General features: G+C 34.5%; 5 protein-coding genes across 12 annotated transcripts; 4 read left to right on the top strand and 1 right to left on the bottom strand.

Annotated features, from left to right (window-relative positions):
* Positions 1 to 140: 140 nt before the first annotated feature.
* Positions 141 to 5,493, top strand: RBOHB (respiratory burst oxidase-like protein). The gene is made up of 13 exons (XM_007030925.3): positions 141 to 292; positions 668 to 1,240; positions 1,347 to 1,506; positions 2,151 to 2,199; positions 2,303 to 2,416; positions 2,552 to 2,980; positions 3,106 to 3,492; positions 3,592 to 3,687; positions 3,795 to 3,910; positions 4,009 to 4,111; positions 4,192 to 4,265; positions 4,358 to 4,869; positions 5,238 to 5,493. Exons 2-13 carry the CDS (start codon positions 721 to 723, stop codon positions 5,345 to 5,347), a joined length of 2,670 nt encoding a protein of 889 aa, XP_007030987.3. The 5' UTR covers positions 141 to 292; positions 668 to 720; the 3' UTR covers positions 5,348 to 5,493.
* A 1,024-nt stretch (positions 5,494 to 6,517) lies between these two features.
* On the top strand, positions 6,518 to 8,736 carry LOC18600468 (Heavy metal transport/detoxification superfamily protein). Of its 2 annotated transcripts, none has more exons than XM_007030926.3 (3): positions 6,518 to 6,785; positions 6,882 to 6,957; positions 7,413 to 8,736. In XM_007030926.3, the coding sequence occupies exons 1-3, from the start codon at positions 6,687 to 6,689 to the stop codon at positions 8,387 to 8,389; spliced, it is 1,152 nt and encodes a 383-aa protein (XP_007030988.3). In that variant the 5' UTR covers positions 6,518 to 6,686; the 3' UTR covers positions 8,390 to 8,736. The 2 variants fall into 2 exon arrangements, with proteins under 2 accessions (XP_007030988.3, XP_017976158.2); XM_018120669.2 differs by lacking the exon at positions 6,518 to 6,785 and adding an exon at positions 7,184 to 7,244.
* A 3,677-nt stretch (positions 8,737 to 12,413) lies between these two features.
* On the bottom strand, positions 12,414 to 14,277 carry LOC18600469 (uncharacterized). Its single transcript, XM_018120671.2, has 4 exons — positions 14,244 to 14,277; positions 13,836 to 13,934; positions 13,614 to 13,746; positions 12,414 to 12,634 (listed from the first exon to the last, which is right to left on the bottom strand). Exons 3-4 carry the CDS (start codon positions 13,709 to 13,711, stop codon positions 12,490 to 12,492), a joined length of 243 nt encoding a protein of 80 aa, XP_017976160.2. The 5' UTR covers positions 13,712 to 13,746; positions 13,836 to 13,934; positions 14,244 to 14,277; the 3' UTR covers positions 12,414 to 12,489.
* Positions 14,278 to 16,094: 1,817 nt separating this feature from the next.
* On the top strand, positions 16,095 to 20,597 carry RAD9 (cell cycle checkpoint control protein family). 7 transcript variants are annotated; one of them, XR_016026226.1, is made up of 11 exons: positions 16,095 to 16,270; positions 16,741 to 16,860; positions 16,948 to 17,056; positions 17,473 to 17,724; positions 17,795 to 17,907; positions 18,056 to 18,120; positions 18,602 to 18,852; positions 18,922 to 19,078; positions 19,476 to 19,519; positions 19,612 to 19,827; positions 20,434 to 20,597. XR_016026226.1 is itself a non-coding variant. In XM_018120758.2 (10 exons), exons 1-10 carry the CDS (start codon positions 16,166 to 16,168, stop codon positions 19,761 to 19,763), a joined length of 1,365 nt encoding a protein of 454 aa, XP_017976247.2. In that variant the 5' UTR covers positions 16,095 to 16,165; the 3' UTR covers positions 19,764 to 20,023. The 7 variants fall into 7 exon arrangements, 5 of the variants coding, with proteins under 5 accessions (XP_017976247.2, XP_007030993.3, XP_017976246.2 ...); XR_016026225.1 differs by lacking the exon at positions 20,434 to 20,597 and adding an exon at positions 19,915 to 20,031; XM_018120758.2 differs by lacking the exon at positions 20,434 to 20,597 and having other exon boundaries at positions 19,479 to 19,519; positions 19,612 to 20,023.
* Positions 20,598 to 24,762: 4,165 nt separating this feature from the next.
* RALFL22 (ralf-like 22) lies at positions 24,763 to 25,566 on the top strand. The gene has a single exon (XM_007030933.3). It carries the CDS (start codon positions 24,937 to 24,939, stop codon positions 25,291 to 25,293), a length of 357 nt encoding a protein of 118 aa, XP_007030995.3. The 5' UTR covers positions 24,763 to 24,936; the 3' UTR covers positions 25,294 to 25,566.
* The last annotated feature ends 1,603 nt before the right edge of the window (positions 25,567 to 27,169 follow it).

The raw sequence follows: 27,169 nt of genomic DNA on the forward strand, positions 1-27,169 counted from the left end.
AAGATTTATTTAGAAAGAGTATGGAAACGCCCACATAACCACTCCAATATATAACTAACACTTAACCCGACTGCGCCCCCTGGTTTCACCTTGCTTTTTTGTTTTTTTCTCTGGAAGTTTTGACTTCTCTTCCCCTCCCTTGATTTGCCTTCTCAGCGACCTTTTCCCCCTTTATAAAACTCTTTCTATTTATGTTCCTCTTTCAGTTCTCAAATTCTATCTCCTCACCAACATTCTCCTAGTATTCAACTCTTGAAGCTCTCCAAAGGGCAAGAATTCATTGTTCTCTCCGGTAAGATTTTGAGAGTGATTTTCCCGAGAAAATCCTTTCTTTTTGGTTGTTTTCACTTGGTTTGATTCATGTTTCCATGCACCATGGAAAACGTCTAAACTGATTCACTGATTTTGATGTCAATGATGTGCGTGTGTGTGTTTCTTTGCTTTAATCAATGATGAAGAGTGGTAGAATAACCAAGTAAGTCTGTTTCTATAAGCAGAAAAGCAGCCAGACAAGGGTTTTTAAAGTCAAATATGCCCTTGCATAAAATATAATTCATGAGGGTAGCATAGTCAAATCCTTAGCTAATTATTATAGTTCTAGACATGATATATCAGAACTTTGAGTCCTTGTCAGCCTGATTGCTCTCCCTGGTTTTTTCCATTTCAGGATACACAAACTCTGGGTTCGAGAGAGTTGAGAGAATTAGGAAAGCAAAAACTATGGAGATTCGACACAGCAAACACGAGTCATGGTCCGATACAGAAAGCACGAGCAGCAACAGGGTCGGCTACAGTGGTCCATTGAGCGGGCCGATATTGATGAACAACAAGAAAAGCAGCAGCAAGAAAAGTGCAAGGTTCAAGGATGGAGACGACGAGTACGTGGAAATCACTCTAGACATCCGGGAAGACTCGGTGTCTGTCCAGAACATCAAGGGAGGTGATCCAGAGACGGCAATGTTAGCAACCAGGTTGGAGAAAAGGCCTTCATTCGGATCCCAGCTTTCGTTCCGAATCAGGCAAGTCTCTCAGGAACTAAAGCGGATGACATCGACCAAGGCTGCTGCACCGTTCAACAAGGTCGACAGGAGCAAGTCCGGAGCTGCTCGTGCCCTTCAGGGCCTGAAGTTTATGACCACCAAGAACGTAGGAAGTGAAGGCTGGTCCGAGGTCGAAAAACGGTTCGATGAACTGTCTGTCGATGGCTCACTCCTCAAATCTCTCTTCGGCCAATGCATAGGTAATGCGACACCATTCTCTCCCTGTTAGCCCGATGATAAACCTGTTTACTTCCAAACCAAGATCATAGCCTGATTAGAAACCCTGGGTTTGGTTGTCGTAACCAGGAATGAATGAATCCAAAGAGTTTGCCAGTGAACTCTTCGAGGCCCTGGCTAGACGGAGAGGGATAACATCATCAGCAATAAGCAAAGCTGAGCTGAGGGAATTCTGGGAACAAATCTCTGATCATGGCTTTGATGCTAGGCTGCAAACCTTCTTTGACATGTAAGAACTCTGTCTGTCTGTTTCACATAATTGAAGCACTTCCATTATTGACCCAAAACAAAGCTTGAATTATGAATACCATACGCTTCCATTGCATAAGACAAATTTTGTGGGACATTTGAGACGGATTTCACCTAATCATTAGACAAAATTATGCTAAGATGTCCATTTTGGTATTCATGCAAAGAATTTTATCATATAAAACCGCATTTTGTGCTCTCTGCACGTGAAGCCAGATGGTTGGTGAAAATAAATTCTCTTGCCATATATTATCCAATTTTGTTGACTTTATAATAATTCTTAACAATAACTCTCTACTTTGGTTATACAATACAAAAAATAATTTTTTATTTTAATTTACTATTATGAAATCATCACTTAATTAAATAATCTAATCACCACCAAGAAAATTCTTTGCACACGAATACGATATGAAAACATTGGTTATTCTTACTGGTTTCTATTTGATGTTTTGTTACATATTTAAAAAAAAAAGTTTGTTTTAAAAGATTTTAGAATTTTTATTTTTATGTATTTTATAAAGTGACGTATTATGAGTAAGTAATAATATATAAATATTATATATTGACAGTTTATTAAATATAAAATTTATTATTATTCAAGCAATTTTTGGGTAAATTCAGGGTTGACAAAGATGCTGATGGAAGGATCACGGAAGAAGAAGTGAAAGAGGTGAGTAAAAGCCGGAGAATAGTACTACTGATATGAAAAGTAGTTTAAGCTGCAATTATCTATAAAAAAATATTTACAACTGTTTCAATAAAATGTTGTGCAGATTATTGCATTGAGTGCTAGTGCTAACAAGCTGTCAAAAATCCAAGAATCTGCTGAGGAATATGCAGCCCTGATCATGGAAGAACTGGACAAAGACAACCTTGGCTACATTGAGGTCAGCACCTTGACTTTCATTGAATGAACTAACTCTCCCAACCCCATTTCAAGGCCAAGCAAACAGGATCTCACCCTAATTTCACCACAGACTTTTGACCCAATTCCCTGTTGGTTGTTTTTTCCTTTTTGTCAGATATACAATTTGGAAACACTGCTTCTCCAAGCACCAAGCCAGTCAACCAACCTGGTGACAGATAGCCGCATTCTGAGCAGGCTGTTGAGTGAAAAATTGGTGCCAACAAAAGAGAGAAACCCCATCAAAAGATGGGGCAGGGGTCTTGCTTACTTCCTGGAGGACAATTGGAAAAGGATATGGGTCCTGGCCCTGTGGATCTCAATCTGTGCAGGCCTGTTCACTTGGAAATTCATCCAATACAAACATCGGGCCGTGTTTGATGTGATGGGCTACTGTGTTACCACAGCCAAAGGTGCAGCTGAGACAACTAAATTCAACATGGCCCTTATCCTCCTTCCAGTGTGTAGGAATACCATTACTTGGCTTAGAAGCAGGACCAAGTTAGGGGTGGTTGTCCCATTTGATGACAACATCAATTTTCACAAGGTATGGTAAATAATAATCCAGAATTAAGGGCTAATTATCTTACTTTTATCTTATAATAAATCATAATAAAGGATGTATACATAGAAGAAATTAATACTTTCTTGCATTTGGACCAAATTCTATAGGTGGTTGCTTTGGGGATTGCTATTGGAGTTGGCCTGCATGCTGGTGCTCATCTTACATGCGACTTCCCTAGACTTCTCCATGCCACTGATGAAGAATATGAGCCAATGAAGCCATTCTTCGGGGAAAAACGGCCTAACAACTACTGGTGGTTCGTGAAAGGCACCGAGGGCTGGACTGGTGTAGCCATGGTGGTGCTCATGGCCATAGCCTACATACTAGCTCAGCCCTGGTTCCGCCGCAACCGGCTAAACCTCCCCAAACCCATAAAGAAGCTCACCGGATTCAATGCCTTCTGGTACTCACATCATCTGTTTGTTATTGTCTATGCCCTCTTCATTGTTCATGGATATTTCCTCTACCTCTCCAAGAAATGGTACAAAAAGACAGTAAGTGTCTCAAAAAACTAGCTAATGCAAAACAACATTTTCACAATATGCTGACATTTTCCAGAGGATTTTAAATTGTTTTCTGCTATTTGCTTGCAGACATGGATGTATCTAGCAGTTCCAATGCTACTATACGCGTGTGAACGCCTGATTCGTGCATTCAGGTCTGGCTATAAGTCAGTGAAGATCTTGAAGGTACATTCCAACCCCCCCAAATGTCAAATTTATCAAGTTTACTGGTAGGAAAAGATAACAGTTTTAAGCTCGGGTAAGGCTAATACTTGTTTCTGTTCATAATTCAGGTTGCTGTGTACCCTGGAAATGTACTCTCCCTGCATATGTCTAAGCCTCAAGGATTTAAGTACACCAGTGGCCAATACATCTTTGTGAACTGTGCAGCAGTCTCCCCATTCCAATGGTAAAAAACAGGATCAAATAATTATGTAGTGTTTCACTATTTCAACAGTTTTAATGGCAGGGAAACTGATAGAACATCGATGGTTTTTGATTCTTCAGGCATCCCTTCTCCATCACTTCATCCCCTGCAGATGACTATTTGAGTATTCACATCCGAACCTTAGGAGACTGGACATCCCAGCTCAAGGCCCTTTTTGTAAAGGTGATTGTTCTTCCTCAAAACCTGTAGGATTTCTACAACAAAATGTCTCCTTTGTAAGCTTTAAACGTTTTGGTTTGCAGGTCTGTCAGCCTCCATCAGTTAATCAAAGTGGCCTCCTGAGAGCAGATATTGGCAAAGGAGAAAACAAGCCTAGGTAACTTTCGTTTTTCCCCGCCAATATGCTGTTTTTCCATCTTTTTCCAATCATTATCTCAACTCCCAACATGGAATTCAATCTTCAAACAGGTTGCCTAAACTCTTGATCGATGGCCCCTATGGAGCTCCAGCACAGGACTATAAAAAATATGATGTGCTTCTCCTAGTAGGACTCGGCATTGGCGCCACTCCGTTGATCAGCATAGTCAAAGACGTGCTGAACAACATCAAGCAACAGAAGGAAATGGAGGAAGGGATAGAGAATGGAGTTAAGAACAACAAGAGGAAGCCCTTCGCCACCAAACGAGCTTATTTCTACTGGGTCACTCGCGAGCAAGGCTCGTTCGAGTGGTTCAGAGGGGTGATGAACGAGGTGGCTGAGTATGACAGGGATAGGATGATCGAGCTCCACAATTACTGCACCAGTGTGTTCGAAGAAGGGGATGCTAGATCAGCTTTGATCACCATGCTTCAGTCCCTCCACCATGCCAAGAGTGGGGTTGACATTGTATCAGGAACCCGTGTGAAGACACATTTTGCCAGGCCGAATTGGCACAAGGTTTTCAAGCATGTTGCTGTTAACCACGCTAATCAAAGAGTCGGTATGTCTTTGCTTTCTACTAGCTTTATTCTTCATTTCAATAAGCCATAGACGCTTTAAAATCCTGCATTTCAATGGTGTTTTCCTCAAGCTAAGTACACATGTCCCAAGTCACTATTAGGGTATGCAATACCTATGATTATCATAAGATCGAAATAAGTTTCTTACTTTTTTTGACACTTTATTTTCATAAATCTCACATCAATTATGTATTAGAGTAAAATTAAATATTTATACATTATTTTTTATCTATAAAACATCTTTTATGAAAAAATAGTGAGGTCTAATAAATTATAATGGATAATACTTTACAAACTAAGCACAAGTATAATATCAAAAGCTTACCTAATATTGAATCCTATTTTGCAGGAGTATTTTACTGTGGAGCACCTGGATTAACAGGGGAGCTAAGGAGGCTAGCTCAAGACTTTTCAAGGAAAACCAGTACCAAATTTGATTTCCACAAAGAGAACTTTTAAAAATTTTTGTCTTTACATTTTTTTATTTTTCCATAAAAAAAATGTAATATAGTAGTATATAATTTATGTTTTAAAAGGGTATAGCTGTAATGTTGTTTTTAATATGATTTGGTTATCAATTTTATATTGGCAAAGCCTTTTCACTATTTAGTTTTCTTTTTTGTTTCCCTTTCCTTTCTGTCTTAAATCAAATCATAATGTCACATATATATCTATGTATAAAAGGAGACAGGCCCATAAATATCTTCATAAAGATTCATAAGAGTATTACAACAAAGCTGTAAATCAATCCATCCCCTGGCAAAAAGGCAGGCTGAAGTTATTGGAGAAATAAGTTTGGACCACTGGTTTTGGGGCAATTAATAGAAAAAAGGGAAGCTTTATTCTCAATGCTTCTTTGAGGGGCAACTTCTCATTGGAACCAAGCCAGCATTTCCGTGTTACAAAAATTTTATGCTTCATGTTGATGGTTTCCTTTCTAAGGAGACAACTCAAAGGCAACTTCTCCTTCATAAATCTTCTTTGCCCATTGCATGGTGCCTTCCTATGGTTATTTAATATTGATGCATAATAACCCCTTTGTTGGGTAATTTTCCCATTAATTTCATGGAAACTTTAAGCTTGATTTAAAGTTATAATGGCCCTTTTTTTTTTACTCTGAAGAAAAATATATTAAATTTGTAATGCAAAAAGATTATGAGATAAATTAGGATTAAGGGTGAACATATTTTGATTTAAATCGAATAAATTTGATTAATTCATTTTATTTTTTTGATTTCGATATTAATCGATTAAGATGAAATAGTTTACAATCAAATCAATTCAATACCCACATTGAGATGCCTTGGTGCATTAAAAGTTATTCTTTTTGTTCATGCATACAAGAAAATTGTTAGTGGTTTGGCACTATTAAGGAGGAAATTACCTGTGCGGAAAAGAGAGGAAAAGAAGGAAGAAAAAGCAGCCAAAAAAAAATTCTGGTATAGTCCTAGCTAGCAAAAAAGAAGCAGTTAAACAAAGAGCATCAAAGTGTTTAACTTGATAGGTGTCCATTGCAGAGAAAAAGCAAAGCTTTCAAGAAAATTTTCTTTTTTTTTAATGTAATAAAATCATTTTCTCAGCAAGTACTACTCTTTGCCACCCCATTTAGCACCAACTCCCAGGGCCCCTACTTGATTTTTTTTCCATCGTCTGTCTCTCTCTCTCTCTCTCTTTAAGCCTTCACTTCTTAAGCATTTCCTCACAGTTTCTCTCTTCTCTCTCTCTCTCTCTCTCCTCCTCTCTTTTCTCAGAAAAATTTATACTTTCCTCTTTGCCTTGTGTTGTGATTATTGTCCTAATGGCAACTTCAGAAGGCAAAGCAGATACTAAACAAGAAGCTAAGGCAACTGAATCTAAAGAAGCAGAAGAAAACCAAGAACCTCCTCTTAAGTACAAGGTGAAAGCATGGTTCTTTCCCCTTTTTTTCCCAATTTTAACAGTATTTTTCTCAGACCCATTTTTTGTTTACCCTTTATTTCCTGGTTTTCCTCAGGCTTGGGTGTTGAAAGTCTCCATTCATTGTGAAGCCTGCAAGAGGAAAGTCGAAAAGACTCTAAGAAAGATTGATGGTATACTTCCCTTAATCATCTCAATCCTTTAACATAGGACAAAATTTCATTAAAATTCTGGGTTTTCTGCTTCATAGTTTTTCTTCTTTTTCTTATACTGGTTTCCTTCTTGTTTTCCATGGAATCACTCTTTCCTTCCAAGTGACCAATATCACTATAGATTATTAAGCTCAAAATCTTGTTGTTTGTCAGGTTTTCTCATCTGGGTTTTGTTTTGATTTTTCAGTTAATCTCATTCCTTGATCAAAGTTTTCTCTTTTTTGTTTACCCAACATATTCTTTTTACGGTAAAATCTCTTTTCCATCATTTTCTCTCCTTGTTCATCTCTCATTGTCACTCTAATTTCTCCTCACCTGCCTACCTGAATTTATATATGAAAACAAAACTCAATCTGCCTTGTTCATTTCTATCATTACCTTTTTCATGTATGTATTTTTTGCTCTGCAATTTGCAGGCGTTTACGAGGCTATTGCTGATTTGAAGCAACAAAAAGCCACGGTGAAAGCCAACTTGCACGTAGATGTAGAAACTTTGATCAAGAAACTAATAAAGAAAGGGAGGCATGCAGAGTTATGGCCTGAAAAAGCTGGACAAAAGGAGAAAAAGCAAGGAAAGTCGAAGAACAAAGACAAGCAAAGCGGCCAAGCAAACGGTGATCAAGAGGGTAATAGTAACCGTGGGGGTGATAAAGAGAAAGAAGCAGTAAAAGCTGAATCCACTGTTCAACAAGACACTGCAAAAAGCTGTGAGAATGGTAGTACTGCGAAGAATGCTGAGGGTTGTAACAATGTTAGCAAAGCCCATGAAGGTGGTAGTGCACCATGTAAAACTGGTGGGCAAGTCAAGGAGTCGAAGCCTGATCAGGTCAAGCAAACTGTGATCCTTGCGGCCGGAAATCAGTCACCTGTGGCTGAGAGGAAAGGTGGTGGTGGTGGTGGTGACAGTGAGGGTAATGCTGGTGAGAAGAGTGGCGGTGGTGGCGGTGGTAGCAGTGGAAGTAAAAAGAATAAAAAGAAGGGGCAAAAAGGGAATGCTAATGCTAATGCTAATTTAGATGAGGGTGAACACTCAGGCGACGCTGGACCTGCATTCATTGGATCGCGTTTGCCTGTTTATGGACCTCATGGTCCGGTTCCCATGCCATCTCCAGCCAGTTACAGCCCTCCACGTCACCACCAAATGTACGAATACCCAACGTATTCCCATGCACCACCAGTGTATGTCACTAGCTACAATACAGCGTATCCAAGTAGTAGCTACAGTGCTGCATACTACGCCTCATCACCGTATTCATACGCGTATATGCACCCAGGCCCCATGAGTGAACGTCCGCCATCAGATCAGGGCATATATCCATACTATTCATCACAGCCGTCCGATTCCTTTGAGATGTTTAGCGACGAAAACCCGAATGCATGTTCAATCATGTGATGTATTTTACGGCATTATATGGATACGGAATTTATACTACTGGTATAACCGTACGGGGGGATAATTTTGCAATGTATGTAGGTATAGAAGGAAACCTTGTAGCTTAAGTTAGGGAAAAAGAATAAGAGTGGGGAAAAAACAATGGGCTTGGGGGGGTCTTCCTTTTTTTAATTTTAGTGGTGTTTGTGCTTAGCTTTTTTTTAGAACTTTTTGCTCTTTTTGAGGTTTGGTTTTAAGTCTGCATTTAGCATTGTAATGCTTAGTTGTTTGTAGGCCCCTTTGACCCCATCTATCCTCTCTTTCTTTCCTCTTCAGCTGATGTGTATAAGTAGGTTTTTGATTTGGCATTTTGGCCTTTATTACATGGTGATTAAATGAATTGCTTAGATAGTTAGATGGATCCCAAAGATTTGACTACACTTTGGGTCAAGAAGAGAAAACGGTGGCTCATATTTTGATTATTTTCCTGGCAAAGCTTTTAGCCAATTCAGATGGGCAGACAGGTGTCATATCCTCACTGGAATTTTTGCTTTTGGGGCCTGTTGAGCTCTGGTGTAGGACCCTTCAAATCTCTCAAAACCTACTTCCTTTTTCTGATGTGTAAAGGTGAAATTTGATGATCAATTTGCATTTTTAAATTCAGTATTTGTTTATTTATTGCAAGGGTCTCCTGGTTTTTTGTGCAACTTTTGAAAAAGAAAACCCCCCATTTCTTTCTTCTTTAATACAAAACTAAAGTTACCATTGCCTTGTGCTTGATGGGGTAAGTAGTGTGCATTGTTGTTTACCCTGCTTTACATTGATGATGGAAATACTGAAGGTAACAACCTCACTGTTCTCTCTCTCTCTCTCTCTCTCTCTGGGTATAGATTTGTGTGAAGTAGTAGCTAGGGCATTGAGCCTCACTGGCAAGTTTTCTTTTGGAAGGAAAGCCATCCCTTCTTTCTTTCATTAAAACTACCTTTGAAATGTGTGATCATGACTTTAACAGACCTTTGCTTTTGTTTTTTGTTTTTCCCAAACTTTTTTGGCTTCTTTTATTGGCTCACACCCTCTTATTCGAATTAAAGCAAAGTCTGTACAATTGCAGATAGCTTATTACCCTATCCTTCTTTTAAACCTCTGTCTCCTTCTGTTCAAACGAATTTATCATGTGACATGAATCAACATGTTCTTAGTTTATTAATCACATGCATGCAGGAGGTTCTTTATTAACATAAATTACCCATATCAAACTATTTTTGACTAGTACAATTTTATAACATAGGAGATTTGATCTTTCAAGAGAGGAGTGATTCCTCCCCCAACCTCCACTTCAATCATATTACCATTATCTCCTCCTTATCAAAGGGCAAAGTTTTGAGCTAAACTAAGAGATTAATAAAGGCCATTTTGGTTAACTTCTATAGACAATGGATGGGTCCTAGAAGTATAAGCATTCTTCCATCTTGTTCAACAGGTATTATACTTTTCCTTTCCCAATCCTGAAGAGAATATGTGGACTTATCTTTGTCATAAAAGAAAAAAAAAAACTTTCTCCTGAAGTAGAAGAAATGAAACCTGAAATCTGCCAGTGCCACCCTTTATTAAATCCTTTTCAATATATATCCAGAAAGCTCCCCTTTTCAAGTTTTTATTCTCTTGTCCACTTGAAGCTCATTTTGACATTCCAAGCTTGATGGGTAAAGAGAATCTAATTGTTCTGCAATTTTTATTCTTTCCATTGTACTGTCCACAAGAGAACAAATCTATTCTTTTAAAAGGGTAATCATAATTGGGAAATCTGTTTATATTATGAATTGATTTTAAATTAAATATTTGTTTTAAAAATGTAACATATATCAGAATAAGTATTGCCTCTATCTTTAGATTTTTTTGACAATCTTCTTTTCAGTTGATTCATACCAAATAATAATAAGAATGTGATTTTATATGACATATCTGTATTAAAGGGTTCATTAACCCAGCTCAGCAACTACTAATATAAAACAATATTGGGGTAAGCAAGACTGTGGAAGAGTGTCTCTCATGGACCCCTTATCTTCAGTTTGAGCAATTTTCTTTTCCACATGCTGCTCTTAATCATGAGCTTCAGAATTGGGCCCATCAGCTTTGTACGAAAACAAAGCACAGATGATCATGGTTGTTAGCCTGTATCAAATTTTGTGCAGCAAAATTGGAGGAAAAAAGGTAATAAAAAATAGGAAGAGAGTTTGATGGTTTACTCTTGCATTTCCCAACTTTCCTAAAAGAATGACAGTTGAGACATCTTGGAGTTACAAAGTTAATGAAAAATTGTTTAGAATTTAGAGAAGGATTATTTTACGGGGAGATTTACTCTTTTGTCTTTACTATGATTGTCTTTTAATCTGATGTCCTTTCCTTGGGTTAGCACCTGAAAGTGGGGGGAGGCTGAGTTTGAGCCTTGGAGGGGAAGGGAACAGGCAAAAGATCAGACAATGTAAAGCAAGGTAAAGATTTGTTTGGACCATTGGTATGGATGGAAAATGATTCATGAGAGAATCTTAATCCAAAAGCCAAAAAAAAGGAAAAAATACATGTCAAGTCAGTTCAGTCTATCAAAGCATGACTGCAAATTTCATTTACAGCATATTCCCTGGGTTATCAATTTAAGAGCAGTTTCCATTAATAAGGAACCTGATTCCTTCAATCCAAGTCTGTCTTCCTTCCCAAGCCTCTCAATCCTCCCCATAACCATTTCCCTAGCTTTAGCCAGTTATTTGTAGAAGCTACTAGAAGAAAGAATAAACAGCAACGTTCTCTCCATTAGAGGCTGAACTTGGTAACAAAAATGGGGTTTAACAAAACAATAATCAAGAGTGGTGATGCTATAATTATGATCTTAATGATGACAATCATGACCAACACAATGATGGAAGCAACCTTTGCCCTAAGTTCAATAACAAAAAGGAAATCAAAGCTTACCATTGGCTTTGGAGCTACCTAACTTTTTGGTTGTGGGGGAAAGACTCTATATGTGTACCTAAAAGAAGGTTTGTTTCTCTAAAAGCCTAAACAATAGAAATAGAGATGTCTTACTAAAAGGAAGCTATGCCCCCATTAGAAATATAACCAAATTGCTTAAGCTAATTGCTTTGAGCCACATGCCCATTTAAAAATAAAGTAAAAAACTTGGGTAGTTAACATTGAACCTGCTTTTGCTCCATGAAAGCTGTGCCTTTGTTTCTCTTGTTTTGTCAATATTGAAACCCCCTTAGGATGTGTTTCTCAATAAAGGTAAAGAGACAAGAATCAGATATTTTGATTCTAGGAACCTGTTTTGCAAAGAATCAAACACAAGTTACACTTGAATTTGGAGTCCATCAGTCTAAACTCCCCCCCCAAAAAAATTTTCCAGAGCTGCATGCTTGATTGCTGAGACAATGGAAGGGAAAGATTCTTTGGGTTTCTGTAGTTTAAACACCAACTCTGTTAATTATGAAGAATGGTGGTCAGATCAGTGGCAAAAGCAAACCTTGGGTGTGTTCCACCATGATTTGCTTAATCATTGCATCAGTTATACCATAAACAGCTCAATGATAAGCTGTTCAGCTTCATAAACAATTCACTAATAATCATGTATAAGTCACTGGATCTTCAGTTCCTATACAAAGCTAACATTAATTCATAATTCTGCAATTTATCAGATACTGGGTCATAGAAGGAATCATTTATGTGGGTCAAAGTATCAGAAAGAAAACAATGCTTTATGGTGAAGCCTGCCTGCCCGCAGTAATGATTTAGGTGATCTATTTCTCAATAAGGGAAAGAACCCAAAACACAAGATTGCTTTCAAAACTTGCTCTATTCCAAGTAAATGCTATTTCTTGTCAAATAAAGCAAACAAGCTAAATTTTTCTGGAACGAATATTTAGTATATGCTTTGCTATCAAGTTATAGGACCAGGTATAAGTTTCTTACATGTTTTAATTCTTTTCACCATAAATATTGATTATTATTTCCATTGGCTATTTAGCTAGTGAAGCATTTGGTGCTGAAAAAATTTAACAAAATTTAAACTCTGATAACCAAGAGAAAACAAATATGTGGAGAACACCTCTGTTTCAACGAAAACAACTTCAACATAATCCACCAAAACAAACTACGACATAATAGTTCAAACTAACACATTTCCCTCCCAAGTTCAGAGACAGCCTATTACTGCTATCGGACTTCAACTTTCTTCTTCTGCCAGAGCCTGTCAAGGGCACTGTCAGCATCACCCTACAAAGTCAAACAAATCAATCAGCAGCTGACTTGATAAAGAACCATGGCAACAAACCACAACATGTTAATATAGAATCGAACTTCTCTATCACCTCCATTGTTCATTAGACCAAATAAAACAATGCAAGTGAAAGTTCCTAGATTCATGGAGATAAAGAGCAGCATATAAATTATCATTCTCGCATACCCACCATTTGAGTCTCTAACAATTATTTCAATAATTACATATCCCATTTGACCTATGGATGAATATGCGCGCATACATATCATGCTTGTTTGAGTAATAGCAATGAGATTCACTACATGTATCTGCCAGGACTTGTACGAATCTACAGGCAACCAGACATATCTATCCGGTGATATTTGTCTCTTCCAGGTCTTCAAACACAGGTTTTGTCACTATCATATCCACTTTTTGCCATGAGAATATGATTGGAAACATTCTTCAAACCAATGTTTTCTCTAAATGAATTTGAAGATTAAATGGATAACAATAGATGCTTATAACATATCTTAAATATCTAGAGTGTTAACATCACAAGGTAACCATAACCATGTCATTAACAAAGCAAGTTGAATGATTACACCTCAACTAATAAATTGCCTCTTCTAGGTCTTTAAGCATAATTTTTGTCACTACCATATTGAGCTTTAGCCATGAAATTGTGATCGAAAACATTCTTAAAACCAATATTTCCTCTAAACAAACTTTCACATTGAATGGATAACAACAGACACTCAAAACATATCTCATATATTTAGAGTGTAAACATGACAAGGAAAGCACTTGCATATCATTAACAAAGCAACAAGCACGACTAAGCCTTTTACACAGGATGTGAATGTAAACATGACATAAATGCAAGTATCAGATCCAATCCAATGACAAAACATCACAGCAATAATAATTACAACAAGCATAGATTCAACAACAGCTTAAAAACAATCAGTAGGCCAGCAGAGAACCGACACGAACCTGGGCACGGACAAAGCCACAAAGAGCAAAACTGGAGTATGAGCCAGCGTATCTCCCAAGCTCATCCAAGTGTCCAATGTTGATCTGCACAGAAGCATGATCCTTGGAGGTGATGAGCCTGTTAGTGGCAGAACTGCAACAGAAACAACAACAAACTACACATAAGCTTTCAACACAAACAAAAAGTACAAAATAAAAACAGGAGTGAAGCGAATTAGATACCATTTCCTGGGGATATAAAGATCCATGTTTTGACCCTCTTCGTTCTGCATCTTTGCGGATTGCTTAACCGAACAAGCAACAACACTAAGCTCAAATCACCTAATTCAACAACATCGGTTTATATTCATCAAACAAACATGAACCAATAAAGAATAGAAAAGCTAACTACATTTCAACTTCAATTCCCTTATAAACCCTAATTCAAATAATGAAAAAGAATCACACAAACATTTTAGGGAAAACCCAAATCCTGATTTAACTTTTAGTGTTACAAAAAAAATTGAACATGCTTACATTAATACTTAAAGCGAACAAAAACCCACCATATGCTGATTAGAACATCAAATAAGATAAAACTGATATCAATTTAGAACCATAAAATATATATTTGAAATCCAGAGAGGGTACCTGGAAGAGAGAGATCGGCGGCTGCAAAGAAGACTGTTGTGGTTTAGGGGTTTTGTTTGCAGGATTTTATACGTGAGCAGGGCTTAGTATGCTATGAAAGAAACGACTCCGTTTCATGGACTGATGTAGGCCTATAGGCCCATTTTGTGGATTGGCAATGTATTCAGCTGTCGAGTCTTAGTCGGAGCCCAACAAATTTATTAAATGTTATGATTTTCATTAAAATTAAAATTTTAATAAGATAAATATTCATAATTTAAAATTATTTATTTTAAAATATTTTTAAATTTCTATCGTTACACATATATAAAATGAAATATTATGATTAACTAATAATGTATACATAATATACATTGATTATCAAATCAACGAATTGATATTATCTCAATGTCTCTAAAATACAACAATTAAAAATTGTAATAAGAAATTATATTTCAAGAGAAGAAATTGAAAATTTCAATTAAAGATTGCTCAAGCCTCAAAAAATAATTTGATTGTACAGACTTAACTTTGAGTTAGGAATTAGAATTAGAATTTAACATTTATAGATTGCATAATAAAAGTAGCATGACATAATTTTAATGAAATACATGATTTAATTAAAATTTAACAAACAAATTTAATATAACCAAAATTGATCAAACTTGAAAAAAAAAAAATGACATAAATTTCATTTGTTCAAAATTCAAAACATTATTAAATTAAAATAACTTAATTTTAAATTAATAATAATTTGTTTATAGTTATGTCCTAATCTCATTACATACTAATCTTGTTTTGAGTACTTTTTTTTCTTTTTCAAATGGAAAACTAAATTTCATACTATAAAAAAGTTAAAATATAATTTGTCCCTTATGCTATCTTAATTTTACAATTTTAGTCTCTCTATCTTAATTTTAATGAATTTAATTTTCATAGATTTATAAAAATTTGATTTAAAAATAACTGATAACAGTATTAAATTTTATTAGATAATTTTATAGTTGATGATAGAACATACTATTATAAATTTCTTTTACTTTGTGACACATACTAACATAAAAAAAACACTTCAAATTTTAGTAAAAAAATATGTTTTTTATCTAAATTATTATTTAATTAAAATAATATATGATATGTTATTAATATATAACATAAGGAAAACATAAATTTAATTAAAATAATTATATTATTTAATTTAAATAATATATAACATGCTAAATCAAGAAAATAAAACATACTACTACTAATCAGAGGACATGTCAAGTCTCAAGATATTTAGTTAAGTAAATGTTTCCTTTTAGTTCTGTTGTCACTTATATATTTAAAGAATACTCAACGAGTAAGCATTTTTATTTCAATTTAGTAGTCACATGCAAATACATTGTAGTTTTATGTCAAAAAATAATTTATCATTTTTTTAAGAAAATTTATCATGTTTTAATTAAAACAATAAATAAATATAAAATGAGTTTTTAGTAATTTAATAAAATAAAATTGAAAAAATATATCTTTCGTATTTTATACATATCATGCGGTATCATATAATATTTGATTAAAACGATAAATGCAAAGGTTATCATCAGAATACTAGCTTATCCAAATTAAACTAAAATCTTTATATTCTTGTTAATTTTACTTAAATCAATTCTTGATAAAAATGTATAATTTTGTCATTTATTGGATTTAAATTAAAAAGATTAAAATTGTCAAATAAAAAAACCGACTTACGCAAAAATCAAATCAGGACCGTCGACAGCACAAGGGAGCGAAACAAATCGACGTGGACGGCAAAGATTCAACGTTCTTCCCCCTTCCCGCCAAATGCAAAATCAGGATTCGCTCTCTTTTCCATGTCTCAAATTTCAGACTTCTGAATTCGGAGGGTTAGCAGTTTCAAATTTTCATTCAGAGAAACAGAGAGCTTAAGAAAGAAAAGACGAATGGAGCTGAGCCTTAGCGGGAACGCTCTCAGAACCTTTAGTCGTTCGATCACTTGCCTCGCACGTGTGGGCAACGAGCTCGTCATCCAAGCTTCTCCTTCTCAGGTACGCCTCCCTTTCGTCACCTTTCCGAATTCAATCTCTCAACTCAGTTGTTTTGCTCACAAGTAATTGGAATTAAGTGATTATTTTAGTTAATTAAGCATTGAATTAGGTTTTTGTTTTTGCTGGGACACGATTAGGGTTTTGAAGGGGGCATAGGTGCTAATTTGTTTACTGTTTGGTGACCGGGAAAGTGAAGGAAAGTGAAAAGGCAATCAAGTTTTCACGCTTGGATTTAGTTTCTGTTTGGTTCGCTGTTTAAGCGGCAGATTTTCTAAAAGCAAAGGGAATAAAAAATGGTTTCAAATGATTGGCGGATTTTGATTACTTTCGTCTTAGTGGTGAAAATGGAAAAAGAAATGCAAAAGCATTTCCATCTACTTCTATTTGTTAGATTTTCTAGGCAACCAAACAGAATACTATACTTATTAGCTATTTCAAATTATAACGGATCAACTTGGCAATATTTGCAGCTTGCACTTCATACACTCAATTCCTCAAGGTCGGCCTACCAGTCTATTACTTTTAAGCCGAACTTCTTTGATGTCTACGGAATTTCTGGAACTCAAGTACAGTGCAGCGTGCTTTTGAAGGTATGGTCTTGTCTTTCATTTGCTTATATAAGGATTTGTGGGATGGATAGTGAAAATGTAGCATTTTAAGTGACTTGGTGTGTTTAGGCTGTTTGTTCTGTTCTTAGGACACCTATGTCAAGTATCGATCACTTGACTCTGAAATTGGCTGATCCAGATGCATCGAAAGTACAATGGGCTTTGGAATGCTATAGTGGTAAAGTACTCATTTGATATTCTGCTACATTTTGCATCCAACTTCAAATATGGGAAGGGGAAGAGGTGTTTCTCATGTATGTCACTAGTCTATTCAATTTGCTGCAAATTTGAGTATGGCAACTATCACTGTGCCATGCAGTTAGTGTTAGCATTGGCATGCAATCAATTTATTGTGTTCTACATGCCTTTTACAAGTTTGATTTTACGCTTACCTAATCCAGCCACAAAAGCCACAATAAATATTAGAAGTTGGACTTGTTTTGGATAAATTTGAAAATCTAGTTTTTTGCTTGATGCAGCATTTATGAGTACAAGGAAACTTTCCCATGCAAAGAGTCCTCACGTAATTTTCTGATATTTGATATAATTGGATTTCTTATGGTTTTAAACAGTTTCATAACGTATGTTTGGCAGGTATGAAAAAAGCATATTGGATTACCTGCAATGTTGAGCCCGACATACAACACTTATCTCTTGATAGGAGAAGATTTCCAAGTAACTTGGTAGTGAGGCCTCGTGACCTAAACAGATTGCTAGCTAATTTTCAATCATCACTTCAGGAAATTACCATCATTGCAACAGAGCCGATGTCTTTACCTTCTGATGCTGCAAGTGAAATCGGTGGAAAAGCTGTTGAGCTTAGAAGTTATATAGACCCAACAAAAGGTACACGAACAATATTGATTTTTGCTATTTCACCAGAAATTAGGGTTTATTCTTTCACTTGCCAATGCAGACAACGATTCTTCATTGCACACTCAACTGTGGATAGATCCTATGGAGGAGTGTGTGCAGTATACTCACACAGGAGATCCTGTAGATGTTACTTTTAGTGTCAAGGAATTGAAGGTATCGAATCTAGGCCCACCAAGTAGATTTTGAAACAGCTTGATTATATTTGGGTCATAAATCCAATTTAAACATGCTAATAATTGTCATTATTCTTTCATTAATATTTGAGGTAAACGTTATGTTACTCTAAAAAACTGAAATGCAGGCATTCCTTACTTTTTGTGAAGGCTGCGAGGTTGACATTCACTTGTTTTTTGACAAAGCGGGAGAGTAAGATATCCTTCTAGTAATTTTAGTTCTCCATACATTTTTGGAATGTCATAATTCTCTTTTGATAGCAACTCATAGAACAACTTGTTCTGAAACATAAAATATTTCATGTCATCGAGCAATAACATCCAAACATGAAATAGTTCATTTGCGATTTGATAGCAATATCTTATAGCAAGTTTGTGTCATATGTTTTTGTTGCATTAATTCAGCTTCTTACATCAATCGTTTGCAATTAGATAGCTATCTGAATCACAAATGAAATATTTTTAGGAAGTTAGAAGTATATGAAACTTTATTTAACCCAAAAAGAGTGCAACACATATGATCAGTTTATTACTTTTTAGGTTGGGACAATGCAAAGTCAATGAGTATGCTAATAAACGACTGCTTTTGTCTGCCTTGCCCTCTTTCTAAATACTATTATCTCATTTTGCCAAAATGTTGGTTTGATCTTGGAAAGATGTTTATTTGGGAACAGGCCAATATTAATGGCACCAAAATTTGGTCTAGATGATGGATCTGGCTCAAACTTTGATGCTGCACTTGTACTTGCAACCATGCTTATATCACAGCTACATGAAGGCAATCCCTCTGAACCTGTACAAGCCGCTGTGACAGTGCATGACCAGGCAATGCATGGGACAGGGTCTCAAGCACAACAAGAGAGGTCTAGGGCAAATGTATCTGAGCACCCATCTGACCACACCCGAATATGGTCTGACCTATCAGGTAACTATTCAATATCCTGATTTTGATGCCGTGTTCATCCTAAACCTCATGTATTACAATTGTTCTCAGGAAGTGCAGCAAAAAGTGGTAGTGGGGTTGAAGAAAGGCAGGTTCAAAAACAGCAGAACTTGAATGCTAGTGAACAGAGGGATATTCAAAGGATTAGCATGATGAATATTACAAAAGATGCACCCATTAGAGAAAGTGTTCCTGCTGCTCCTAATCTGTATCCTGAATATTGCTGTTTCTATGCCCTTATTCAAGTCTTATCACCATGTTTTGAGCCTTTTATTGGTCATATCATGCTACTCTTTTCTTCTTCCTCTGCATGTGTGCAGTTGCCCATGCCTGCAAGATTCCTGCATCTTTACATATGCTAGTGAACAGAGGGTATAAAATCCCATTTGTTTTGCAGTCATTATACAGACTTAAGTGAATCATAATTATGGGTAACACGTTACAAGCGTCTTTGTTTTAAGTGTCATGGAGGAGTCTTTAACGCTGAACTTTGATGGCTTTCCCTGTTCTTATAAACTGTGCTGCAGGATTTTTTTAGTAGGACAATAGCGCTGTAACTTTATTGGTTTTGATTGTTTTAACTGGATTTTCTTAACAGTCTATAGTAGCCATCACCAAGTAGAAAGGGACCATGTTGCAGGGGTGCAAGGTGACTCACAACACTAGTTAGTTGTATTGCTTATAATGTTATCACTTTTACAGTAATTGAATTTTCTTTTCCCCCCTATTTGTTGTGCTCAGATACGAACCAGATTAATGGGCATGCGTTATCACAACGTCATCCTAGTAACTGGGTAGATGCAGATGAAGATGATGATGATGATGATGATGGGGATGAGAATGAGAATGAACTATGTGTACAGTCAACACCACCATATTATGAAGAACAGTAATAATGAGCTAACGACAGATCTCTTGGTCTTAATGCTAGCCTGCTGCTTGTTTGCTTTCTTCAATGTAAGTGCATGACCCTTTTTTTGTCATATCCTTCATTCTCATTTAGCTTTATCTTCAACTAATTTAAGTAACTTTTCTTTGCTATAGTTTTTGAGCATAGAAGGATCTATAGTCTGATACACTTCAAAAACAATTTATAGAAGTATATTCAATTTAATATTTGATTGTAATATATGTTTGTGGGGAGTGAAACCAGTTACAAGCTTCATACTCTTATAAAGCATGTTAAAAAATTAAACATTGTGTTGCAACAAGATTATGAAGTACTTACATTTGTGATATAGATTTTTTTGGATAGTTAGACTCTATGGTAGCAGTAAGAGTGTCAAAAGATCATGACCAGGAACATAAAATTTTTAACTTTGTCAAAAAATCCATGTCTTACTTGATGCCAGGGTGGTTTTATCTATTTAGGGTTAAAACACTGTTTCTAGTATCTTAGTCTTTAGGTGATTTTTCAATATTTAAGTGAGTATCGAAACTTTTCTTCTATAGAACAGACCTGAGTACTAACATCTCTTTTACGGTGCTCACAAGTTACAACATTCATTAAAATCAAGAAACATGTGCTGTCACCTGTAAACTTGTCCTTCATGCTTCGTGCAGAATTCAATTGTATCTCCTGGACCCGCGGCCCACCTTCAGATTTTCATTCAGAAATTCCCAAAGCGTTTTTTCTAGGGGTTAGGGAAATTCTCCTCACAATTTTCTTTAGAAAAGCAAACTAAACATCAAATCATGTTATCTGAATTTCTGCTAATGTACTCTCTCATTTAGTTCCATGCACTGAACAATGTTACTTTGGACCTAACATTACAATTAGCATGTCAGTTTCAGTTGTTGTGGTCTTTTGTCTAATTAGAGTTCTAGCTTTTTCACAAAATGGAGATCTTTGAATGTGAGATAATAAGTATGAAAGGATAAATGAGGTAAATAGATGCCAACTCCCTAAGTTATATAACAGGTAAACGAATTGGTGACTGATCCTAGAATGGACATGGGTTGTTATCTATTACTAAAATTTTGCAATAATTATAGCTAATAGTTGCTTGTTAAAATATGAAGCAAATCTCATTTGACTTTTAGTGGATGTTCTCCCTTAGTGAGTTCAGGTCCTTCCTTGATAGTGTTTCGCGAGCCAAGGACAGTTGTAGTTTTGCTTGGAAGAAATTAGCCATTGAGGGTTCACTGTAAATACATTTTAGGGGAAAATCGCCAATCTTATGTAGTGCCTTCAGATTCAAGGGGAAGGGGTATATTTAAAGAGTTGCAATATGCTTGGTTGTTATCTTTTTTCTTGGAAGCCTTTATCCCATCCAATAAACTACCTTTCAAGGTTTCTCCAGAAAAGCTGATGGTACCTACCATTGGGAGAAGGCATGGAGTTAGCAAGTTAAAATGGTTGTTAAGCTTTGTAAATGCCTTCAACTAGATTTGATGTTCTGAGATTTCCCCAGCTTTAGGTGCTACATATTAGTCTGGTATAGATTCCTATTAGCCAGGCTTTCAAGTTCATAGCATTTATAATTCAGCCTATTACTTATCCAAGATTTGGACAATTTTAACCATCGGATTGAGGATTTTGGGGTTTTCCTGGATGTTGAATCTAGAATCTTGGAAATCTACAGATGGGGTCCAGTAGTTGTTCATGGCTGCCCCAAGCCATTTAAGGATTTCTGGGTTCACTTATTCATTATAGCATGATCCCTGAACAATGCTTACTTGCCAGGATGTCATAGAGCCTATCATTGATCCAAACATGTTTATTGATTTCTAGGCAGGTTTTTGTCAAGATCTTAGAATACAGGATTCAGATACTGATAGAAATTTTTATGTTCCTTTGTGACAACTTGTGCTGTGTCACCTTGTGAATCTATGATTTAATTATAGTGTGATCTTATGAATGTGTAAAAATAAAATTTTAAAAATCATTTAAAATAAATAATTTAAAAATTATGAATATTTATTTTTAAGCATTCTCAACTTTTAAATTTATTTATTAAATGAAAATATTTATTTAAGTGTAACTGTATAGGTACAGTGTGAACCTATAGAAATGTGATAGGATTGAAGGAATATCTACAAGGTCAAAAGGTTAGTACAACTAGAATTGTTTATAGGTATAAGTGGGGCTGTTTGGTAAGTGGGCAAGTTAGATGGTATTTCTTTCAATTGGTTGTTGTCTGTCTTTTTTTTTCTCTCTTCATCATCATCTTAATTCCTTCTTAACCACAATTAAGATGAGAAAATGATAAGAAAATGTTGCTGCAGACCAAGAAAAAGAGAGAAAATAGTTTTTAATTGTAAACTATGAGAAATATACTAACATTCGATTCAACTTAAAAAAAAATAAATAAATGGATTTTGTTATTATATGAGAAAAGATTGATGAGAGCCAGCTGGCTGCGCAGAGGGTTTGGTTTTGGGGACACGCAAACACCGTCTTGGTGATCTGTGTTGGGTCCCACGTCTTTTAACGGCTACGTGCTGATTACGTCGGTGCTAACGACGTTTCGAATTTATTTATTTATTTATTTACTGACGTTTTCTCTTTTCCGCTGAATATGTTTTTTTTTTTTGTGTTAAAAAAATATAAATAAATGTAAAATTCTTGTAGCCGTTGTTCGTTTGATTGTTTTGAATTGTTTGTCTTGGCGCGTAGGAGTGGAAAAGAGCTCTTATTATTCCTCATTTTGAACACAATTTGATAATACGATACGAGAATGATGCTGATATAACTGGGATTGGAATTAAGGTTATCATATTTTATATTTTAAATGTGAATATATTGATAAATTTAAACATGAAAATTTCATATTTTAAATATATTAAATGTGTTTAATTTGTTTGTTAATTGTTGCATCGTGTTAATTTATATAATATGATTTGTTTATAATAATATTTATTTAAATAGGTTAATTATATTTAAATAAATTTATCATATCATATAAATATAATTTAACTTATTTAATTATGTTGTATAACAAGTCGTATCGTGTTTGTGTTTATTTAGATAATTAATAATTAATAATACTTTATTTAAATAAACATAATTTTGATCCAACAATTCAAATTGTTTAGTTTAGTTAAGAGTTGAAAGGTAAGAATTATACAAAAATTCTAATTAAAGAATATTTATAAATTAAAAAATAATATTTGAATTATAAAAACATTTTTATAAATATCATTGCCTTGTCAAGTTAACTTTTTGCATGCTTTCCACGTTAATATTTTTTTTATATATTTTTGTAAAACCTGATGATGCATATGGTTGAATGTTCAACATTATCAGTTCATCACATGTAAGTGGATTTCACGTTTGATTATTATTTTTATTTTTATTTTCCTTTCTCAGTCTTGTTAGAGGGTTGAATGTTTCATAACATCTTAAGTGCCAGGCATGTGCAAAGTGTAAAAAAAAAAATTGTCAACCCTGCAACACTCAACAGTTTTCAACAGCATTTGTCAAATCATCATTAAGCCAAAATCTTGAAATTATAAAATTTAAAGTGAATTTTACACACATTTTGAAGATTTTATTTTTTTAAATTATTTTTTTGTGAATAAGTTTTGTTTTTAAAAAGAGTTATATCGAAATACTTTTAATTCAAAATTTATTTTATTTGTTTACATTTAAGAGTATCTTAATAATTTTATTAGAAAAATTTAACTGAGTAATTTCTTTCGAAATTAGGGATTTATTTTGAATAAGAAAATATAAGTTATTATGTAAGAAAGTTGAAATTAATAAGGGTGTAAATTGATTTTTTAAAAAATTTATTACAAATTTATAAGAAAAGTGAGCAGTTTGAGATTAATTTTTTAACGAAAAATTAGTAGCAAAAGGAACAAACGGTAACGGGAATGTGGTGAGGATTAGCAAAGAGCAACGTGCTTCGGTTTAACAGATTCTTGGATCAAGTTTTGGAAATGGAAGGATGCTAACCTAAATCCTAGATGCCGTCTTTCCCCTTTCTTTTTTATATTTATCTTTTTCTTTAATCATTAATTTTGTTTTCTTCTCTCTTTTTACCAAAACAAAACTGTGTAAGAAAGAGAGAGAGAAGCGGTCAGCGATAACGGGCGGACTTATGCACTTGCCCAATGCTTTCCTTGTAATATCCAAGTTGCCATTGTCTCCCATCTGTTCCTACTTGTTCTAGTCAATGCTTCTTTTCCATGAAAATTAGTCATTTTTTTCCCAACCATTTATATTGCAATATAACCTTTTCTCGAACTCAAATCTCTTATATAAATCAAATTTATACTCTCTAAAAATACAAGAGCTCATTTAGTCTTGTGTTTATAGTGTCAGAAGATACTTTTGATTTTAAAGATGTTTAAGAGATATTATTAATATTTCTTGTAATGTGAGTGCTAAAATTAGTATTTAATATTTACTAAGTAAAAAAAATAAACATTACAATCACATTATAGTTAATAAAAATAATCGTATTGCAGTCAAACCAAACCCAAGTTTATTTGTTTCAGAAAGTTTCTTTTTCATCACAATTTTTTAATCAATTGTTAATTTTAAAAATTTTTCATTTTCAATTGTCAAATACACTTTTAAGTATAAAATGAACAAAAAAAAAAGCCTTTTATTTTCTTGAACATTTTGAATTTAAAATTAAATTTTTATGTATTTAAAAATAATTTAAAGAAAATGTAATTATTTAAATTTTAATTTTTTATAATTAAAAAATTTAAATTTTATTTTTTAAATAAAAAATTATATATTAATTAATAAACTAAATACTCGAATGTAATCAATTTTAATTTTTTAATAGTACTATTAGTAACCCAAAGCAGACAGCACAACACCGAGTCCATCCTATTAGCAAATCAATGGCATATCTGTAATAAACAGCAAAGTCAGTGCCATTTATGCTGACCATATTACTAATAAGTGCCAACTGGCTCTTAACCCCTCCTTCATTTTAAAAACTCAAAACTGAGAGAATTAAAAACAAAGCCACCAGGCAGAAGAAAGCTGAGAAGAGAGGAAACAACAGGAAGAGAAACAGCTGCAGCAGCTCACATTAGAAAGCAAAGAAAGGGAAACCCCAGAAATCAGAGCAAAGAGCTGAGAGGTTTTGAATTTGTCAAATGGCAGTCAATTGTAAGCTTCTCGTGATCTGCGCCATGATCATCACGGCGGTGGTGGCGGCGACGACAAGGACCGTCGATGCGAGTGGGGAGCACGAGCGGATCCTGGGTTGGATACCGACCGGATCGCCATGCAAGGGTTCCATAGCCGAGTGCTTAGCTGGGGAAGAGTTCCAGCTGGACTCCGAGATCAGCCGGCGCATTTTGGCGACCGCCCAATACATCAGCTACGGTGCACTGCAGAGGAACACCGTGCCATGTTCCCGACGCGGCGCTTCCTATTACAATTGCCAGCCCGGAGCTCAGGCTAACCCTTACAGCCGTGGTTGCAACCGTATTACAAGGTGCAGGAGCTGAGTTTTCTTTAAATTTCTTTTGCATTGTCCATTTTTACCACCTTTTTTTATTATTTTTTCCTTTTTTTTCTTGGGAGGGAGGAATGGGTTTGATTGTTACTATACATGAAGAAAGAACAAAGAGGAGATAGGGAGGAAAGATGGGGTGGCTATGGCGGATGGGTCTCTGTTGTTATTGGTGAAAATATTATTGTTATAATTTTTGTTTTTAATTTTTAATGTCTCTTGTAAAAGATTATTGTTCTTTCTATTACACTTCTTTTTTTCCCCTCGAGATCTCTTTCTCTTTTCTTTTCATATTTTGTTTGGGTCTTAGGGTAATTTTATGATTTATTCATTGTTTAAAGAAATGTAATTTTTTCAATTATAAAAAAATTAATTTATTTTCTCTGTTTTTCATGATTAATAATTTGGTTGTATTTTGTAAAGGATTTCAAATTTTTTTTAAAAAAATTAAATTTGAATATAAAATACATCAAGATTAAAGATTTTAACTTAATTTCTGTAAAAATTAGATAATAACAAATATTTAAAAATGGGTTATTTATTTTGTTAGATGGTGTTGGAATATCCTAAATGGTATGTATATGGAAAATGTGAGTTGTTTTTGGAAAAGGGCAAAGGAATTGTACCATGAAAGGTTTTGGAGCGGACATGATGAAAAGAATATAAAGATTGGAAAAGGATAGGTGAAAATGATTTTTTGTGTTGGGGGAATTGGAGAGATCTCTTTTGAATTAAACATATTTACAAGGATTTAACCATTTGAGATTTGGGCAGATTTACACTCTTTTTTTTTCAATAACTATGTTTTTTTTTTTCATATAATATCGGATGTAAGTTCTAATAGTAATTTTTATTTTATTTCATGTCATGAATCAAATTATTTTTTTTTATTAATTATATGAATCAAACTTGTAGTGAAATTGAACCAAAAGGAGAATTGTAAACCCAATTGCATGATAGCATTTGAATATTTAGTTTATTAATTAGTATATGATTTTTTAAAAAATAAAATTTAAATTTTTCTATATATATATAAATCAACTGCATGGGACATAGAAAATTGAAAGTCCTTCACATGAAGTATATGATTGAATGATTCAAGGACATAAAAAAGAAGGGTTTTCTTTTATGTCCTTTTTTATTTTTTAGGTGGCAATGGCATATGTTTGTAAATTATGGTTTGATAATGATGGGTCCATCACAGCCTAACATGTGCCCATGATATCATATCAAAAGCCTTTCAGTGGACCCCCTTTTTGTCCAAACACAAAAAATATGTATGCCCAAAAGGGGTCCCTGTCTCATGCCTTGCCTTTACACTGTTTGTTTCAATGTTTCTTCTTTCTTTTGGTTAAAATGTCTGTGTCTTTGAATTGATTTATTTGCTTTCACTTTTTCAAACAATAATAATGCAAAGGGGAAGTGTGAATAATGGAAAAATTTGTAAAAAAAAAAAGAAATAAAGAAAATACTCTGCTAATTATTAATTAAAAAGATTTATTTACACAAGTTAATTCAATTGATATGAAAATAAGTTCGTTTTCTTTATCAACCAACTTCGATCTTTCTAGAAAAAGCTTTGAGAATAAACTCATGAATGCATCATGTTCGATATCGAAGAATATAATGTACCTTTTCATATCGTTCCGGGAAAGAGATTAAGTTCAAATAAAATTTGAGAATATCCTTAAATATATTGTGGTATTGGTTTTTTTTTTTATAATTAAAAAAGAAAGGATTTGAATCTGCTCTTTAGGCAGAAAGATTATACATTAATGAATAAACCAAATATTATAATACTGGTTGTAGTGTAAAACTGTGAATTCAATAGGAGATGAGAGACAAATTCTATCTTGTTTTTTAAGCATCCC

Source organism: Theobroma cacao, chromosome 5 (assembly GCF_053813885.1).
Source record: "Theobroma cacao isolate CCN51 chromosome 5, ASM5381388v1, whole genome shotgun sequence".
NCBI lineage: Eukaryota > Viridiplantae > Streptophyta > Magnoliopsida > Malvales > Malvaceae > Theobroma > Theobroma cacao.